At 38.7% G+C, this 21357-nt stretch overlaps 1 protein-coding gene across 1 annotated transcript in view; it reads right to left on the reverse strand.

Annotated features, from left to right (window-relative positions):
• Window positions 1-21264, reverse strand: part of KIAA1328 (KIAA1328 ortholog) — a 178307-nt gene extending 157043 nt beyond the window's left edge. The window contains exons 1-5 of the mRNA XM_074166575.1: window positions 21199-21264; window positions 17382-17417; window positions 15558-15697; window positions 11430-11524; window positions 2822-2937 (exon numbers count right to left, since the gene is read on the reverse strand). Coding sequence (XP_074022676.1) covers window positions 2822-2937; window positions 11430-11524; window positions 15558-15697; window positions 17382-17417; window positions 21199-21250 — 439 coding nt within the window. The 5' untranslated portion in view covers window positions 21251-21264. The remainder of the gene's footprint in view (window positions 1-2821; window positions 2938-11429; window positions 11525-15557; window positions 15698-17381; window positions 17418-21198) is intronic.
• Between the last annotated feature and the right edge of the window lie 93 nt (window positions 21265-21357).

Below are 21357 nucleotides of genomic sequence, written 5' to 3' on the forward strand. Positions count from 1 at the left end.
AAATCCCTAATTTTCCTTAATTCTGTGATAATAAGTATTTGGCAACCCTGACAACGGCTGTCCTACTTATGATTCACAGCATGCTCATCAGAGTTGTCCTCCATTAACTGCACGCCCTAGTAAAAACTACTCAAATTCCAAAGTTTCAGCTGCAATGGAAGGATAGAATTTACTTTTAAGTTGGCATGAAATTTTATTTGTTGTTCCCTACCCAGACAGCACTGACCAATTCCAAAGCAAATGTAAGCTTAGGCTGCGGACAGACACTGTTTTTTTCAATACCGATAAGTTACTCAAGGCTTTGCAGTGAGATCACTGCATGCCACCTGCTCCCCTGGCCCCCAAAAGCTTTTGTCATGGTTCATCAGCAATGAATTCAAACGGATGGGTCCACATAGCTTCTCGAAAATAAAATAAAATCAACCACAACAAAAAGGAAAACCTGCCTTTAAAGTAGGGATTTCAAGCACACAAAACATATATTTGCTGCAAGAGTCCTAATAAGAAAAATAACCAAAACCAAATAACAAAACACATGTACCTGAATAAAACCCACACTCACCGTGCTATTCAAATTAAACCTTTACCAAGTTGAAATTACACTTCACCCTATAGCTGCAGTTATATCAGAAGTACCGATTTATTATTGTAATTTAAAATACTGGGCTAGATAAAGTAATTTTATAGAGAATAAATTAGCTTTGGGGGAAGAAAGAAAGAAAAAAGGTAAATAAAATTCACTTTACCAGACTTGAAGTTTTTTTTCTTATGGTATTATATCTCTGATATCTTATTTGTAACTGAAGTCTGGGCATATCAGAGAACTTGAAGAATTTCCAGTTGCTGTACTTGAAAATAGCCAGAATCTCTATTCAATTTTGGCAAGTCATTTCTACCATTTCTTGCCTTGCAACAAGCTTTAAGATGAAAAAAATTAACTGATCAGAGGTATATTGGGGATCTTGAACCAGTCATGTATGATAGGCAAGTCCTGCAGTAGTTAAAATTATACTGTTTTAAATTATAACCTTGTTTTATATTTCTAGGTTTCACAAAGTTTTATGAAGTGTAAAATTGCATGCATTAACCTTCTGCCATGTCTACCAGACTTCTGAAAAAGTATTCATGCTTGTGTAATCTATTTCTAGTAAAGGAAAAGAAAAAAGAAAACAACAAAAAACCCCAAGCAAGCATGCCTACTTCCCAGTAACCAAATAAACCTCAGATGAATTAGTGAAAGATTTCTGTACAGAAGTTAAAAAATATTCATCAAGAACATACATCCCACCCACATTCATGAGATGATTGAATACACAAGACATAATATAAAATAAAATACTAACTTCAGTGAAATCAACGTAAAAGACCTGTAGTTACATCCAATGGCACATCAGATTTAATATTTTCCAGGAACTGTTCCATGCTGGGCTAAGCTTATTGATGGGTATATTATTTAGTACAAACAGACCAAATTCTTTCTATCAATACATGTGCCACTGTGCTACAAGGGTTCTTCTGGGCCATCAAGGACAATCCCCTGCTGACAGAGACAACATTTCACTGAATTACTTTCATAAGCCAAATCCTTTCATAAGCTCCATCATAAAAAACCTTTTTTTTGTTAAGCCTTCCAGTGCTAACCTGTGAAATATGATCACTTGAATTTTGCAGAACTCTCCTCTAACTTGATGTTTAAGTTTGTGGATTGTTTATCTTCATTTATTTCTGTTCCAACACTGGGCTATAGCTTGAACACAGATTTTTTTTCTCACCATTGCCTCTCCCTCTGTTCACCTTACCACCATTTTGACCTGCTTCTATATGACCAGTTACAATCCACAAGCATAGTCACACACACACACACACACACACACTTTAGTCAATTCTTAGAAAACAGCTTCTCCAGGACCCTTATCAGCTTAAGTAGCCCATCTCCACAACTTCTTTCACTAGCTTCATTTTTCACTTAAACAAGGGATGACTTGGTACTGAAAATAGTATTGCACACTAGGTTTCATCAACGCTTTTTAAAATAACATTAGTATCCTCCCTACTTGAAATACAGCTCCCGATGAATCACGTACTATTTCCTTTTACTGTAGTTGCAAGCACCGTCTCTTCCATATCCCACTGTAGTTGACCTTCTGAGGAACTTAACAAGAAAGCATCAACATCAAAGATTTGGAAGAGAGATAAACACGAGAATTTTGTGAAGGCCTATCACACCACATTGAAGGAATATTGTAATTCCTGAAACATTGATTTTTCATGTGATATTCGAGGACTGGAACTAAGCATATGCAGCTTCACAGAAATGGAAGACACAGCCTGCAAGAAAAGAGAATCAGCTAACTCTACATAAAAAACAACCAAACAAAAACTACACCAAAAAGAAGTCCGAACTGGCTAAACCTCTTAGTACGCACATACAGTTTACATGCCTTCAGTGTAAGTTGTCTTTCAATGGATACGGAGGGCACCGGAATACCATGCAAGTTTTAGATCTCAATTACAACAACCTAACAGGATTAAGTAAAAAAAAATAAATAAATCTATAACCATATTTTAATGCATAAATTCCTTATTGTCATTTTTAGTTGACAAATATCTATTTCATAGCAAAACAACATCATAGGAACAGCTGGATGGCAGTTTTAAGCTCAAATGAACCAGCATCACATGCTGACAAGTCATCTCTCTGATTGCTTTTGAATGGCAGCACATGCAGATTTATTCTCTGCCATAAATTAGAACAATTATTTCTCTGTAGTTCACTTTTTATTTCAGACAGTGAGCCCCTGCACATATTTTTAAAGGATATCTTCCCTTTCCTTGATGATAAGTTCATTCTGCTCCTCTAGCTGTCTGATCTTCTTCTCAAATGACTCCTGTTCAGCTTTCAGCCGTTCTTCTGTCACCTCCTTTTCTTCACTTACCCTGAAAAGAATTTGAGAGAAATAAAATATATGCCCATAACCACAGTGCCTGACTTCCAACTCCTCCGCTTTCCAGGTAAATGGATATCACCCTCTCCACCCTTAAACAGGTTAGTTCCTCATAGTGTTTATTTTATTACATTGGAAGATGCATATGACTTTATGCAATACATCATTTCTTCAAAGACACCGGTCTCAGTAGAGTACATGCACATTAACGGGCAGCATAGAACAACAAAGTAAGGACCTGAACCACAATTAGATTTGTGCACTCTAACTCCCTGCAGCCATAATGAAGACACGCTGGGATCCTTACAAGCCTAGGGCATGTAGACAGAAAACTCAAATTGCAAAGCTTAGCTGCTGAGACAGGAAGGAAACTGAAAAACTTTTCTGCTTCTTAATCTATAAACTAATCCTTCTTTCACATTTACTGGTCAAATAGAAGTCCAGGAAAGGAATCATTTTTCTTGTTAGTTTTCTCCAAACAAAACAGTTTGTCCTCTTCTGGGGATTTTAAAATACCAAACCGCTGGCATAAATTTTCCTTTCTGTCCAGGCCATGGCACCCTGTATCTTGCAGCTCAGTGTAAATAATTGGATCAAGATTAAAAGATGGAAATGTGAGAAAGGTTTACAATGATCATTTATTCTTTACCTCAAGAGCAGGCTGTAAAAACAATTATTCTGGTATCACGTAGGCAAGAAGACCATTATGCACAGATGATCCCGTAACTATGCTAAAAAACATGGCTTAGAAATCATGGTTCTATAAAAGCTCTACAAAAATATTAAGTAATGAGCTTAGACTAATAAATATTATTGCTCTACACTTAGGCAGTTTCTGTTGCTGACGGCTCTTAAAGTTCAGTCTTTTATGATGATGAAATAGCTGCTACAACACAGGTGACAGGAAACCAAAACAGTACAACTTTTAAAGAAGTTAAAACTGAAGTTTTCTAAGTCGAACAATCCTACAGGAAGAGGAGAGGGGGGAAAAATATAAAAAAAAAAAATACATATAGGCATTGGAATAAGCCTTCCACTCATCCCATCAAACTCATTGACATTCTTAACAGAGAACTTCATTCAGGGACTGAGCCATTTGATGTCATGATGTTTCCCTTAAGAGGGCAGAGATTTGCTTTGAGATTCCAGTGAAAAAGCCTTAAATACCACAATTGGGTCACCCCCCTAGGGTGAACTATAGACAGGCAGTATTCCCCTACTCTAGATCAGCCACTGCCCTTCCTACAACAGCTCAAGCAGACTGCATGAAGTTGGAAATAATTAATCATACTGAAACTCACACCTTTTCCGTACAAACCTGGAGGCAGAAAAATAACATATAGCATATAATCACGTTTGAAAGCTTGGAAGAAACTATTAATTGCAAAGTTTCAAAATTACACAAAAAAAAAAAAGAGAGATTAATTTAGCCTAAAAACATTCCACTATTTAGATGCCCATTTACCATCCTGTCCCTGGGACTGTTCATCAACTCATTCCTAGGCCCTCATCCCTCCACTCAAAGGCTGTCAGAAGGGGTGTGCACAGACCAGAAAATGAACAGTAGGGGGAAAAAAAAAAACTGTACTAACTCTGGATCCATCCCAACACCTATGCGTTCCTTAGTTAAGCAGGCAACAAATGTTTGAAAACCATCTACCATACATCCTTGTTCCCCATTGAATTACAGCTACGGTACACAAGCCACAGGCTGCAGACCCAGGCTTTTGTATCTAACCTCAACCAGTTCATTTTCTCTTAATACAGAGCAATCAGGTGATACAGCATATATGACCTTCCTTCACGTAATCAGTGAAAGGTACCAGAATCCTTCTTGTTTCTTAGGGTGAAAAAAAATAATAATAAGAGAACCAAGAATAAAACCCATCAATTAGACAATGAAGGCAGCAATGACCATGCAGATGAAAGACAGGGAAGAAACAGGAACAGGGGAAAAAAAAGATCAGAAGGGGAAAATAGAGGACAAGTATCATCTCCAGGGCACTATATAAGGAAAGCAGTTTGCTTACTAACTGCAGGAGTTAGAAACTCCATTAGAAAATGGTTGGGGACAACTGAAACACTAGGCCATGCTAGCACCTAAGAACATTAAAATCAAACAAGAGCATAAGAAAATAAGGTAAGAAAGAACAGAGCTCTAGAGAAATTAGACTGAACCTAGCAGGTTTTGCCATCTCTAGATTCTGTGACTTGCTGCTTGTATCAGTCAGCATCACATTCATGTGCTGTGTTTGTATTTAACACAGATCACAGCAAGCTGTCATACTCCCAGACATATGAATACATTGTGCAACATATCTTATGCAGTAAATGACTGAGAACAGTAAGTGATCTTAGAAGAAATGTGGCAGTATGTGTTTATGTATCACAAAGCAGGAGACAGCCCATAAAGGGCAGGCAAGATACAGAAGACAGTTACTCACAGGAGGTGGCAAAAGGAAGTTAGAGGAAACGAATACAAGAATGTCATCAGATTATGCTGGATTTATGTCACGTCCTATATATAGCTCAGTGAGATTTTTTTTATATACTTATTCTTTGCCTTCTGGCAGTAAAGAACAGATGATTTTCAGCAGAACTAGGAAGGACTTCACTAATGCCAAACAGAAACATTACAAGGCTCATAATGCTTCTCAATAGGATTTTCACCCATTTTTCAAAAAAAAAAAAAGCAGTGAAAGAATGAAGGTATCGCAACTATAAAGGGCACAACGGCTCCGTTGGGCAATGTGCTGGTGTCCAGCTCCATTATTGCTGTTTCCAGGAACAAACAGAGGACTGACAGCAGAGACCGAAGATAACAGATCAGTAGAACTATCCCTGCTGTTCAGTGTCCACAGCATTCTCTTGCATGCAATCTACATTCACCTATCTTGTGCCACAGGATATACACCATCTTTGTTCAAGATTTGTTTTAAATTCAACACTTCAAAACTTATGTAATTCTAGATGCATCTGAAGATTTTAATTTTATTTTACAGGAGCCTCTGTAGCAAAAGAAAAATTCATAATGCAGATATATTGACAATAAAACCTCCTAGGACACCAGCCTTAGCGTTAAAATTAATTCCTAATTCACCAATTCCAATTATTGTGGTGTGCTCCCAAGTCCACTGCTGATACTAGCAGTTCTGACCATCTGATCTGAAGAAGAAATTGATCAACAAGTTCTCTGATGACACTGACTCATTCCACTGAGTCAGCAGGATTGGTGTTCTCCAGGTGGAATTTTTGCAGCACCACACAGGTTCAACAGCACTTCAAGTTTTATTTGTCTAATGAAAAAATGGCACGCAAGACAGCCATGATAATACTCACATCAACACTACACTAGGGACAAAACTCAAAAGAGCTCTTCCAGACTGATGGCACTTACACTTTTTGCAAAAGAAAAGAAGAGCTGAAAAAGCAAATTAGAAATAGTGTTTGCTATTTTTAAAAAATATGTTAGAAAAAAAAATTGAGCTATTACCGAGAGCAATCTGAATGCATTAAGAACTGTGGCAGAGCAAGTTCAGACACAAAACAAAATAAACAAAAAGCAGAAATACAGACACTGGAAACTTCACTGATTGGTCCTATACTCATTGGGAACATTTATCTTTTAGGGAATGCTCACCTGATAGTAGTCTGCCAACTAACTAGCAAAGACAAAAATATCTTGGTGACCATTCTCAAAAAACACAAGCTTTAAATTCCGAGCAAAGAATGGCATGTGGAACAGGCAAGACCACAAGGGAGGAAAAATGGAGCAAGGATCAAGATAAGAGCATCATGCAGAGCCCGGTACACACAGAAATCATGGAATGAAATCAGGTATTCCAAGTGAAAGATGCACTCCAAAAAGATGAAACAAGAAGTTTTCATGCCAGAGTTGATCACAACACGCCTCTGGCAGAACTGAGCAAAGTGACTTTTAATACCAGCACTGCAGGAATAGAGAATGGTAGCATTTTTTTATCTAAGGACACTGTTCACAAATCTGATACATTTTACTTAAGTATCCTGGGCAGTTTGTATAAGTTAAAAAAAACAACAAAAAACTCCAATGATCCCAAAACGTAATTGAAATTGCTGCATAATGGATAAATTTTATGATATGCAACTTGCAAAATACAAAACTAGATCTCACAGCATGAATTTATAGCTACAAATGACTTTTTAAGCACAAAAGGTAAGTGTGACTGGTGATACAATAATCCTAGGCATGCTTTACCTATCAACAAGAGGTAATTTCCAGACAAGCTTAGGGATATCTCATTTGCAATCTCACTGCCTGACCAATTAAGAGAACTGCAGCACAATATTGCTCCTAAAGTAGCACACAAAAAACAAGAAGAAAAGATCTTGACATTGAAGTTAAAGCCAGGGAACAATTTTGTTAAATATGAGATAGTGTAACCCAGGAGAGAAGGCAACCCAAGAGGCCAAAACATGCAGATTTGTAACATGGGCTTCTACAGACAAGTTGTCCTTCAAAGATCCTTAGTGCTGGAAGAAAAACACTTAAACAGCAGATATAAGCTACAATAGTTTTACTGTCCTCCTTTGTAATGGTTTCTAGTTCTGTAACCAAATTAACTTTCTGTTTTGATTCCCATTTTCACCTTTTGTTGGAAAACTTCAATTTAAGTTGGCCAATTTCATCTTCGTATCAGGATAAAAAGTCCACATAAAGCAATGCCAGTAGAAAAGACTAGCATCCCAGATTGTCAGCACCCTACAAAGCGTTTAGGAATCCAAGGTTTTGGGAAGCAGGAAGCAATTCCTCAATAAGGGGCAAAGGGCTGTCTGAAGGCTCTTTTACTACCGGTCGGGTACAAGTCATTCTGGGCATGCCAGTGGTCTTCACCCGAAAGAGACTAATCTGATAGCAAAAACCATCTTGTATCTCATTTGAAAAGGGCAATCACTCCCTCCCTTGGGTGAATAGGGGCATTACAATTACCTTTCTCCCTAAATTGCTTTCACAGATTTGTTTGCAAAGACTACAGGGAGACATTTTTCTCCATGTTTATCTTATCTGAAGAAAGAAAGAATACAAGCAGTTAGATACCAATTCTCACCACTAAGAACAAAAACTAAACTTTCATGAACAAATCTACATCATGTAGTCAATGTCTCTGTTCATTCAAAAGCAAACTGCGTATGTGAGCTGTACAGGCATATGTGAACTGTGCAGGCAGGGAAGAAGTATATTATGACGTACACAGTTAGGAGCAAGGTGAGTGCTTGCAAGCACACGCTCGCTTACTCTTTCTGCAATGGAAGTTACGACCCTTTCCATTCAGCCAAATTCCATTTCCAAATGCCAAGACAGAAAGAGCTCTCAGAATCTGCATATCACTTAAAGTATTTCCCCCTAGAATACTTCTTAACCACTCTTGGTTTGGTCTCTAGCAAGTCCTTAATGCTCAACAGTCAACCGGCTAGGTCCCAGAGCACCTTGTGCTGTTCCCTCTTGGACAAGGCTAACATGTCCTGACACTGGCACAGAGTACGAGGGTAGGAATCTTTCAGCCCCTTCACCATGTCACTGCTCGTTTCATTACAGAAGCTGATGACTGCTTCAGGAGTAGCCTGCAGTAATGAAAGCTCAGAGAAAGTCCTCCTAAAAGGACTCTGACTGTAGGGAGAGCTAAAATTTGCTCCTCCTGTGCCTGCCACTCACTACCACCCAGCAGCACCTCCCTGAAAACACAGAGGTGCCATGCTGGCTGTTTTTGAAAATAATGGCTGATCACAATCAAGAATTTCCCATTTACTCACAAAGCACTTCAGCATTCATGGGCATGATTCATTCTACTCAGAAATTCCCCTACAAAAACAATTTGAAAAGAATCTGCTGACACAATAAAAAAAAAGTTCAAATTTACAATATTCGAGTCTTTTAAACTTTGGATCCAGTTTGCCTCTCTCTTTTCATCTTCAGAGGGAAGATAGACCGGATATGTTCAAAGAAAGGCAAAATAATGGTTAGCTTTACAGGTGACAGCACAGAGCAAAAACTAAGATTATTTAGCCTAGAGAGGAGGATTAGAAAGGATACAACCGAGTTCTTTCTTTCAACCCTTTCTCAAAACTCAATTTCATAAAGTCCCCAACAGCTAACATGATGTCAGCCACTGGAATCCCCAGCAGCAGAGCATTACAGCCCCATAGCTGATTTTTTTCAAAGGGAAAGATAATAATATAGCCAGCACTGGAATTTACTTACATCAATTCCAAGTCTGACATTGCAGCGTATTAGCTCATGCATAGGCACACACCTTCCCAATGTTCAAAAGTACATCAGGAATGAGAGTTGGAGGAAGAGAAGAAAAAATAGGAAAAGGAAAAGTACATTAGCTCTCCCTCAGCAGTTGCAGAAGTCAAGGGAAAGAGCAATATCGTGAACTGCTCAAGCAAGACTTGGTTGAAATTCAAGCCCCAGGAGTTAATCATATTTTGCTGCTGGTTTCCACATAGACAGAATTTTACCACTTTACAACTGCCTTCATGCAGACAGTTATTGACCAATCTATTTCTGTCCACCATCCTGCAATAAATGTGCAGGAATTAGTCCCAGCTACCATCATTTTCATTCATAAATAGTAGCAAAATAAGGAACAGTGAAGTATAGCTCTGGTCAAGTGAGATCTTTATTATTCCAAGTATTTACTGCGGGACAGTCTTCCTGAAAAACTTTCAGCATTCTGCTGGTTCTTTTTCTTCTCTGAAACAGCAAAGAATGTTCTACTGTATGTAAAAACCCTCTTCATCATTGCACAACTAGGGATGAAAATTATGGGGAGTTTTAAAAAAGTGACGAGGTGAGCGGAATTAAAGTTCAACTTCCCTATTACTCTGCAAAGGACTTTTAATTACATCCAATAAAAATATGATTAGGTTTAAAAATAAAAGAGAACTAAGTATAAAATAATAGTGTTCCACTAATTTTACTTTTCAAAATTAATGTTGCTGCACCTTCTATTTTTCTTCGAAGAAATGTCAGGCAGAAATATCAAACTGTCCTCAGGGAAAAATCACAGCATCTGAGATTTAAGAAGAATCCCATGCTCAAATGAGTTAGTGTACTACTATTCAGTAGGGAGCAGTGTATTATGAGGAACAATGTAATAAAAGGCTTTTTTTAATATTAGAATATACCTCTATATATCAATAGTGGCAACAGTGTCCGAATAGCTCCAACATCTGACAATTTGTAACCAGGCTTCCCAGCAATCTACTCTTTATGACAGCCTTAACTAGACATTTTCTAACACACGATGTAGGATAAAATACAGTTGCAAGCATGAAGAACTTCAGAAATTACTAAAATACTGTATAGCAAGAAATCCTATATTGGCACAAATTATTAGCAGGCAAAATGGTCCACTGGATGAGAATAATCAGAGAGAAAATATTCCTAGCTGTACCAGAGACTTATTGCATGACCTTGAGCAAGTAACTTAATTTCTCTGCCCAAATTTTCCTATATGAAAAGAAAAAGGACAGTAATGCTTGCCAATGATTGCACAGACGTATGAAATCTATGGCAAAAAGCATTTCATTAATACCCGAGAACCTGCATTTTGTTATAGAAAAAACTTTGCCTTTATAAATTCTTAGCATGAACACTAACTTTTAGCCCAAAGGACCCAATATCATCTCATAAGACTTCCCCCTCTGCTGTGGGAACACCCGCCAAAGTCCCATGTGCACCATCTCAATTTTACAGCCACTATGTAAGAAGCAGATTTCCACAGATTCTGAAGTGTTTGGGACACAGAGGCAGGGGGGAAATCTCCTCCCTCAAATTCAACTTATTTTTCACATCATTTATCTTCGTGAATGCCACTAGCACTGGAAGGATACTTAGAAGAAAACCTTTTGCTAAAGCTGAGACTCTTGCGCGATTTCTGCCTCTTCTTTCAAAGAACAGGGACAACCTTAAGAAATGAATCAAAGCAAAAGAAAGTTTGGCTAGATAGGTTAAAATTACACTGAGCTCTACTGCTCTACAGATGCAAACATGGGCAAATACTGATGAACATGTTCCAGCCACATGATCATCAATCCACCGTTAACGTGGCATTTCATAAAAAGCCTACCCCCAACAAATAAGCACCACAAAATTTCATACCAACAAAGTTTGCCATTTCCAAAAAATAACATACATGTATTTAAAGCACATGATACAAGGAGCAAACAAAACCCTAGACCTGTGACTATGTTTATAAAGATGAACTACTGCAGGTCACAAAACTTTGAGTCATGTTCTCAATACGTTTAGGGGATTTTGAATCAGGAAGCAATGAAAAAAAAGCTATCAGGCTGCTTCATTGTTCATACCTCTTCCAGCAAGAAAAGTTATCTTATGCAAATATTCAATTCCATAATGCAGTTCTACGTTGCTTGATGTTAATTAGAGGAATGACTCTCCTTAAACATAATGGAATTTCAGGTGATGCTTATTCTTACCTGGCAAGTTCTTTAATTAAGTTTGCAATGCGTCTCTTGTCCTCAGGACACAAATCCTTTAAAGAAGCACTCTTCATTCCTCCTTCATTAGTGACCTGAAAATTGAAAGTAACATTTCAGAAAGTACTCTTTAAAAGAGAATAAATATTTCATAAGATATTAAAAGCATTTCAAGACCTAATAATTAGAAGTTGAAAGATGACAAATTCCAAATGGAAAGAAAATACATATTTTTTTTTTTAAATGTATGTACAGTCAGTGAAACAAATTACCAAATTATGGAGAATTCTTTTAAGAGATTTGTAATGCAAATGAAAGCTGCTAGCTTCAATACTAAGCATGTTGGGTAAAGTTTTAAAACAGACACTATTCATTGAATCATACTAGATAAAGGGCATTAGGTTCTCGACTTGGAAATCTAATGCAATGATATCCAAATCCAAGTTCAAACTTTCTTATATTAGGATCCTAAAATAAAGGGTAAGAAAAAAAAACTTCTGCCTTAGTGTTTATGACCTAAGCATACAAAACAGAAAAAAAAAAGTATGCAATATATTTTTAATGGATGCTAAGCCCTTATTTCAAAGAATTTTTTATGATACACAGAAAAGTACACACCCTTTCACACATCACTACAGTTTGTTTTTAACAATTTATTGCTACCTTCGTGCTAACTATTCCTTCTCAAAGCAAAGCTTTAACGTACTCCACTACTTCACTCCTAATGCATTCTATTATCCCACCGAGAACTGCAGTATTTGCTATCAATGTCCACCAGAGGGCACATTGCTGTTCGTGTTTGCAACAGTGCCTTGTTTTACTGAGGTTACTGGCATTTTGGGTGTTTCTACCCAGGAAACAGTTCTAAGTTCCAAATTGTTTTTATTTATTAAAAATTTCTGTCATCGGTGACTCCATTCTCCAGTGCTTGCTGTGAGCACAAAATAAGGATCCCAAGATGGAAGCAGCAATAAGAGCTATGCTACTCTGCCCAAGATTTTGGCAAGTTTAAATATTTATACTTCATTACTTACTTCCAGTTTAGACTTTTACAAACCTACAAATATTACAAACCTCCCCGAGCACACACAGTGCTTAACATGCGATACCAGAATGCTACCAAATGCCTTGCAATTTGGCCAAGTTAACAGCACAAAAATACAGCACAGAACAACCTCTGATCATAGGAAGCAAACTCTGGGCTTCTCTCCCCTCATTAGCAGTAATGGCAGCTGATGTACACGCATGAGAGACAAAGTGTCCCCTTCCATTCTTAGCTAATTGCTTCTTGAACAGTGGTTTGAAACAATTAAAGGATTATGTTGCTTTTGAAAGAGGTGATGATTTTATACAGACTCATATTACACCTACCTGACCCTTCAGTACACCTCTATTTTAACTTCAGTGCATTTTTGTTGAAATAAATAAATTAAAAAAAATAATCTCACAAGGCAAATCAGACTTCAGGGCTTTTCAAGGGGTCATTTGATTTCAGTTTCCTTCCCCCAAACATACGCTCTTTCCAGTCAGACAAAGGAAGAGAGAATTAATGTCTTTAACTTAACTGACTTTAACTTCAGCTAAACACATGGTTCAAAGAATTCCATTTCCCATCCTAAAAACATCTGAAAAAAAATTTTTTTTTTAACAGATAGATGATGGGACTTCAAGAAAAATACAAAGTCACAGGACATTTTTCACTCAAAAAAGAGGCAGAAGCTTGACCATATTAGTAAAGGAGACTTTAACAGAAGGTACCTCAAGCTATCACCCAAACCTATGTACATAGTGTAAGACAAACGTTTGTGGAATGGAGAGGAAAATCTGCAGTTAGTCTGTGCTTTTTTGTATCACCCACAGGTATGGATAGATGGCACACAAAAATTTCTCAAAGGCAGGTTTGTACCATAACACATGTCAAAATGAAGCTGTGGAATTATGTAAAGCAACAGCTCCACCATCAAAACAAGAAGATAAATGAGATAGAGGCCAAGACTGTATCATCTCCTTTTTCCAAATTTCCGTCCTTTCTACACAGCTCAAAGTAGAACACAGTTTTGTAACTCAGTGTTTTCTGGACGAATGTACTACATAAATGGAAGATTCTCTCACTTTATAAACCACACCCTGGAAGATAACAATTTGCATGAGAGAAACAGACAACTTCTGTCAAATGGGAAGTAGGAAGATGGGAAATTTCGGTCAAGACCAAAATAGCAAACCACTGATTTATTAAAAGTACTAGAAAAGTTCCAGCACTAACAAGACCTCTTTGAAGACTTCTCCAAAACTCTCATCCTCCTTTGTGGTACTCAAGTCTATCTGCATGGAAAAAAGGTAAATCAGTTCTGCCAAGATTCATATTAGAGCAAAACTCAATCCATTCTCTTCAAGGTAAATAGTAGTGGTGAGCTACCTACCAGTACAACAGCATGAAGTATGTTAAAGTAAAGCAATCAGCTCTCCCTAGACACACACACACCACTTTGATGAAACCTCCTTGCAAAAAAAAACTTTGGGAAATCATCTTCTTCCATAACAAGTAAAATGTATTTGTTCTGTTTGTTTCAAGTAATTCAGATCGTATCTTCAAAGTTAGAGTACAAAGTTTCTATGAGGATTTGGCAAGGTAAGAGAAAAACAGAAGGTTAAAAAAAGACAGAAAAGAGAAAAAGCTCTGAGCACATTTAATTGTCGATATTATAAAAGCACATTTGAGTCTCCAATCAAGATTTCACGTATTAGGCATTACATAAAAAGAACAAAGACCATTTCTACCCCAACATATCTCACATGGAAAAAGAAGCGAAAATTCTCTAAACATCAAGTAATGCAAACAACACACCATACAACAAAACAGATTTTAATGTGACATATGAAGGCATCTGTGAGGCAGCGGGCTTGTAAATACTTATGAAAAGATGCTTCTACATAAAATCCTGCATAAAGGGGGCTATCTGTGAAATTCCTGCATGTCACTTAACAGCAGCATTTGCAAAGTGAAGGTACAAGCCTGACGACTAAAAGCAAGTACTAATAAACAGAGAAATGGAAAGGGACAGGTCCAGGAGGGGACCTAGAAACGAATACCAGTTTTCAGAGTGTCATGCTGAAGGATTTGAAGGGCAATGACACTGTCAAAGAAATGAGAATTGAGTGATCTGTCTTCACATCAGAGTTTTGAATGTACGTGTGAGGCACACAGCCTTTACCTAGCACACAGAAGACTGAGAAGGGCATCTTAGCCCAGACGAAGAACAAGATTTAACTGCATGATAATACAGCAGTGATTCAGAAGCAGTCAAAAATTCCAGATCCTGCCTATAAGTGTGAGGATACTAAAGCCTAGTGACTTATAGACTTGCCCAAGATGGCTACTAGGCAAGAGAGCTAACAGTACTCAAATGAGTTACACAGTCACTGTACTATACAAATAACCTTAGAAAAATGGCATCTCTCAACAGATTTTTGAATATCACAATACCTACCACAATACAGAATAAACTTCCAAAGGAAACCCCACTGTCTGAAATTTCTAATGCAATCAACTGTAGGAAAAGCATCATCTATTGCCACAGGAGTAGACCAGACAATTGAAAGATGTCAACTGACAAAGCTACTCCTACTACTACTCAGATGCATCTTTAACTTTTGCTAACAAAACCAGGTGATTCTACCCTACTAACATGAGCAGCCTCAGCAAAAAGATCTCAAAAGACTTTTAGAAGTCTTATTTTTAAGTGGTATGACACAAGCAATGAAACTGAACAAAGGGAAACACAACTTCATGTGTGTTTGGCTAGTAAGGTATAGATTAGGGGCCAATCAAAGCTACACTGTCTCTCAGTACACATACACACATAGAAATATATATAACCTGTTTTATATAGCCCCAGTTACATACTACTTACATAAATTAGCACATTCAGCCTTTGCTCCCTTTAGGTGGGCTATCTCAGTGGAAAAGTAATTTTTGCCAGCAAGCCACCATGTAAGTGGGCAAAAAGTGTAAAAAATTGCAAAAATAACAGTACTCTAAAACTGTTTAAAAGTTTTCAATCTAAAGATTTTCTGCCATTTTTCTACTATGCATACTCTTAAGAGCAAGAAAAATTTGCCTTTACTGACCTGCTGCCCTGTCAGATCTCCCGTGCTTCTAACAGGATCCACTGAAACAGAAGCAACAGCTAGAGGCACCTTTGGCTCAGTTTCACTTTTTTGGTATTTTGGCAAATACCTTGTTCTTAAATTTTCTTTTGTAGACACTCCTGTAGACAAAAGACAAGCAGAACACACAGATTATAAAGTAAAAACGGATCCTTGCCTCCTACAACAACACTTCCACAAAGGCATCCTTGCCTTAGCAGGTCTTTTTAAAAAGAATGAGCATTTCAGGTGTGTGTTTGCAGCTCTCCCCGGCCTCTCATTCCATACAAAATTCTATTAAGATGAACATATCAGCAGAAAAAGAGGTGCATGGCACTGAAATGCACCCAGCCACAATGAACATCAACGTAAATTCTGAAATGCATGTATCGTCTTCTGAGTGAGGTTCATTGCAAAAACCTGTGTTTAAGATGCAAAAGCATAAAATTGAGCTTCTGCTTTGATACTTAAAGACAACAGGGAACCTAGCAGCAGTAATGTTGTTAAAAGTATCACTCATATGATAAAATGTAATTTTTTTTCTATTATACAGCTAACCAACTTGATGGCTCAAGCTAGTTGTTTGTTCCTTCCAGGAACAGGCATATGAGTAGCCTAACACGGTAGTTCACACTTCACAGATCATCTGTAAAAAGCTTTGTGCCATAATTAGAATTAGTTTACCACTACCAACAGTAACAACATGAAAGCGTCAAAAATCCTGGTGCTGCAATTATAAAGTGCCATCACTGATACTAACACTAAAACCTCCCAGTGGCTTCTTGCTACTGTCAAGGCTTGAGTTTTGGTTGTTCAGAAATGCAAAAAGTTTTAATCTTTATTTTATACTATCACATAGATTACATTTATTTGGGTAATGAATTTCAGGAGTATACCAGCAATTCAAGTGAAAGAACTAAGTTATAAGTTTTAACATTTCTATGCTCGTACACAAGAGAAAACAGTGTTTCTGAAACTCTGTTCCATGGAAGTGGAAGAATATTTCCCAGAGTGAATCTGTTTCCATCATTTAGGATCATTGCTTTCTTTCCAGGGCACAGAGTATAATGATCTGACATGGCCTGGCTTGAACTATGTGAACTACACAACAACACGCAGAGATTTTTAACAGAGCTGTTTTGCCAGTAGTTTTGAAGGGTAAGCATGCTACTCCAAACCTAGAGTAGGACTCCTCAAAGTTTATAACTGCTGGACATACTCTGGATATAAATGCAACTTTACTAGAGTTAATCATCCCCAGATATGTTTTCAGGACCTGGTGTCACTATAAATGCTGTGTTTACAACTAGAAAATTCTGAAGGGGGCCTAAGATCGCCCAACTTTTCCCCAAGGATGTACACAAGCATGCACTCAGTAAATCAAGGTCAAGAGAACTAATAAAAAAAAAAAATTGATTTTTCTTTACACAATGAACCTTCATTTTAATTGTTCCCTTTAGCATTTACAAAAGACCTGAACATCTCTAATGCTTCAACACTCTTTGGAAATCACATTAAATATTCAACTTACCTTACAGATTGCATAAAACTATGTTGTACCTGCAACAGAACTGCAACAGAACAACTCCCCTGAAACTGTTCATCTTACACCCTATGGTCATCTAAGCAGTACAGCATAAATCCTCTGCTATAATCCTGGATGTCCCATTACAACTTGTAATGACTCTGTACCCTACACACTTAAGTACACGAACCACCTACCTGAAAAAACATTGCAAAGTTTAGCATTCACAGGAAAAAAAAAAAAAAAAAAAATCTTTGTTTACAGCTACTAGAAGGTCATACCTGAAACAGATACCATTGGCTGTTCTTCATCAGAAACTGCATGTGGCTTTGTTAAGAGGTAACAAACAAAAAGAGAGCAAGCTTGGCCCTTTAAACAGAACTAGTAAGTAGGTTGGCTCTTAACTTTAAAAGACTGTTGATAAGAAAACAAACTGGCAACACTTTGGGAGCACCAAAAGCAAGTAAAACTTGACTAGAAAAACAAACACACAGATTGCTAAACCAAAAACAACTACTCCTTCGCTGCATTAATTCTCACAGCCTGTAAAGATTATCTTAGAGGTCACCTTCATGAAAGATCACAGGGACCAGCCCCAGTTACAAATGCAATTACTAAGATAATGAAGTAACAACACTTATTTAAATTAGAGTAGGTTATCATTATATAAGGAACCTCTTGATATGTAGAGAAGACAAAGTCAGAAATAGCATATAGTCATACTGTGATGAAATACATTTTGTACAATACATTCTAAGAAACGTAAATAGGATAAATGCAAAAGGCTTCAAAGGAAGTTAGTCATTCTCATCTGATCATCACATGATGAGTAACAGATGAAAGCCTGAGGACTGATTTTCTTAAAGAAGTTTCAAGAAGTTTCAAATAACCCAGAGCTTTAACTATTACATTACTTTTTTAATAAAGTAATTAACTGCAGAAAACACTTTAAAATCATAAAGGACTGGCACCATATTATTTGTGCTATGTTGGCAGTCACTGAATTCAAATTCTTGCCTCCTAGAAGTCCCTAAAAATAGGACTCAACACAATTCAGGGAAGGGTGTAAACTATAGTGTTTTCCTTAAAGCGGAAGTTTCATTTACCTGAATGTAAAGATTTTTGTTCTCTTAAGTAACTAACATTATACTAAAGTGAATAACAAAAGCACAGGGCACAAAATTCTGCTCCACTATCTTTTGTTTGTACCTCTTTACTTTCCTCAACCTTCTAAGGTTGGCCACTTAATTACCTAATTTCTGTACTGTTTACAGATAAATGTATTTAAGGTTTTGCACCTGTCTTCATACAATAAAGTCAAATTGTGAAAAAAATTCAATTAACCTACACAAACTCTTGCCTTAACTGAAATTTGATTTTGATAGTACTATCTCAAAAACTTAACTTAATAAATTACCACATGGTAGAAAAAATTAGCAACAACCTAGAAGCTTCCTCCTGGGGACAGCAACTTCAAATTCCGTCAATACCCACAATCCATCACAAAACTGGTACTTAGCACTCTGGAAGGGCTTGATCACAGGTTCATTCCTGATCTCATTGATCCACTTTATCACTTGTAAGCAATTATCACTCATCAGTCTCACACCAGTTTAGGAATATGTTCACTCGGTACTACTATCAAAGCCAACTCTCTGCAAACACTGAAAGTACTTTTGTTCTCACACGTAAGCTGCAGCCTACTATCTCTAGCTGTCACAACACATTGTGGGTTCATGCCATGAACCAGGTGAGGAAGCTGAACAAACTCTGAAAGTAAACCACTGTTTCCTCTTTCCAAAAAGCACCAAGGCAGATCAAAAGTCCAAGTCTGAACACAGCCCAGCCCAAACAGCTGCCTCAGCACAACTGCAACAGCGATCTGCAGGACACTAAGGAGAGTATCTTCAACTCGCACTACTACAGGAAACAACAAACTATAGCACAGGTAATTGCTTTCTCAACTGACATACGGCTAATCTGTGTGTCCGCACGTGGCTACAGGAAATAAAACAGGTTTGCCTAAACAACATTCGGCTTTTTAAGGTTGCCTCCAGTATTGAACTGTTGTGGATAGATACCTAGTAACAGGATGAAAAAATTAGTCAAAGCTGTTGCCGTTACTCCCCTCAGCTACCAGAGAATCACAGAATGATACGGGGTTGGAAGGGACCTCTGGAGATCATCTAGTCCAGGACCACTCTCTTGTGAGGGTGTGCAGCCTAGTGTATTAGAAGAAACCAAAACTAGATCAGGTTACCTTAATTAGCTGAACTGAAAACTGCAGTGACTCAGGAGCTGATTCATAAACAAGTCCAACGTCCTTATCTCAGAGTGGAAGACTGGGGACAGTATCAGCATTGGCCATTTAACATTAATCCACTGCCACATTCCTCTCAAGATGCCCAGTAAGATGACCATACACATTATAAACCTCGTACCACCAATCAGTGTTCAAGGCAACAGCAGAGACAGTCATCACAGGCATTGGAGAAACTGGACACCTTACAATGCTGTATAGCTTCCCTACAGCAAGCAACAGTGCATCTGTCTTGCTATGCTGTATCTATTCATCAGTTACAGAGGGAAGCTCAGTCTTCCAAAGCTATTAAACCAATATTACCAAACCTCCCAAATTTCCCACCCTCACCCCTCTTCTTTGAAAGCATCCACTATTATTTGCTCTTGTGCCATGTGCATTTCCAGTTATTTAAACTTTTCCAAGACCAGAGGCAACACTACCTACTTGCAAAAACATGTAAAATGAAAATGATTGTCAGAAAAAGCCTCATTTCTTGGAATATCATGATACATGAGGCCACCACCGGGCTCAAGAAACCATATTTACTCATGGGACTACAACCTGTCACCCCAGTAGTTAAATGATAAAAATACAGTCATTGTAACTGCATCAAAACTTCCGCAAGTGAACAGAGTAGTGACAGTGTGGCAACAAATCAGCTATGTGACTACCAACCTTCACTTTATCACATTGCAGAGAAAGTTATAGGCAATGGGGTTTTTTTGTTTGGTTGTCTTTTACACAAATGGGAAATTATAAAAACATGCTCCCTAAACAGTCCATTGGATGGTTGGCCCATTTCATTTGTGCACTGTTTTCCAGTGGGTGTGCAATCAAACATAAATACAAGAGCACACTTTTCAATCACTTGTAGCTGATGCTAGAACTCCACTCTCAGTGTGAGCAACAACAATGCATCAAGTCCCTCATACCAACAGCTAAATTGTCAGTTCCTAAATTTCCACCAGACCACACTGCCAGTTCCACCCTAATGTCTACAGGGAACTGAGCCTCTAACTCAGACACACGACTCCAAACATCAATGCCAAATCCTTCTGGTTCTCTGATCCATGCAAGCACACCTCTCTCTCTAGCCAGGCTTCTACAGGCTGAATGCCCAATACCACAACCACCACCTGCTCCATCTACGTCTCCAGTCCCGTATAGGCTCACACAACTAGAGCTTGCATGTCTTCTGCAGACAAAGCCGCCACAGCCTCCCACTTCACAGATAGAGGCCTCCAGGTCCCTCGCAGGCTCACCCTAAACATTATGCTTGAAGTCAAGCTTAGACACCAATCATAAAAGACACATCTTTTTATTGCTGCCTGATCATCCTCTAGCCTCAGTTACTCTCTGTAAGTTTCTGCAAGCTGAACCCAGCCCACCGATTTCCTTACATATTTATATATTCCCCCAGCAGTTCATAGCTAGGTCACACAAAAGGTGGACACCCAACCCCGCCTCCTCTTGTGGGCCACTTTTAGCTTTTGAAATTTAACTTCCCACTCCCTGCACACAGGGACGTGCCCAACCTGTCCCCCGAGCCCGAGCTCCCCGACACCCGCGAGTGCAGCGCCACAGCTCCCCTGTGTCACGGCCACAAAACCCCGCTCGCCCCCACGGCCTTCCCCACACCAGACCCCCAACACCCCCACAGGCCGCCCCCCCGCCCCAGCGGTCCCCACCAGCACCCTCCCGCTCCGCTCCCCTCCACGGACACAACACCGGGGCGGAGGCCCCGCCGCGGCTTCTCCCCCGTCCCCAAGAGCCGTCCCCGCCCTACGGAAGGATACCGTCCCGACTCCAGTAAACGCCTCCGCCCGGCCCGGCGGCTACCTCCGCCATCTTGAAACAACCGCCACTCCCAGCCTGCCCCCCGCCGCCCCCCCAGCGCTGGCTGCCCATTGGCTGCCGAGCCCGTCGGCAGGCGGAGGACATGGGCATGCTGGGAG

The sequence above is a fragment of the Numenius arquata genome, chromosome Z, assembly GCF_964106895.1.
Source record: "Numenius arquata chromosome Z, bNumArq3.hap1.1, whole genome shotgun sequence".
Taxonomy (NCBI): Eukaryota; Metazoa; Chordata; class Aves; order Charadriiformes; family Scolopacidae; genus Numenius; species Numenius arquata.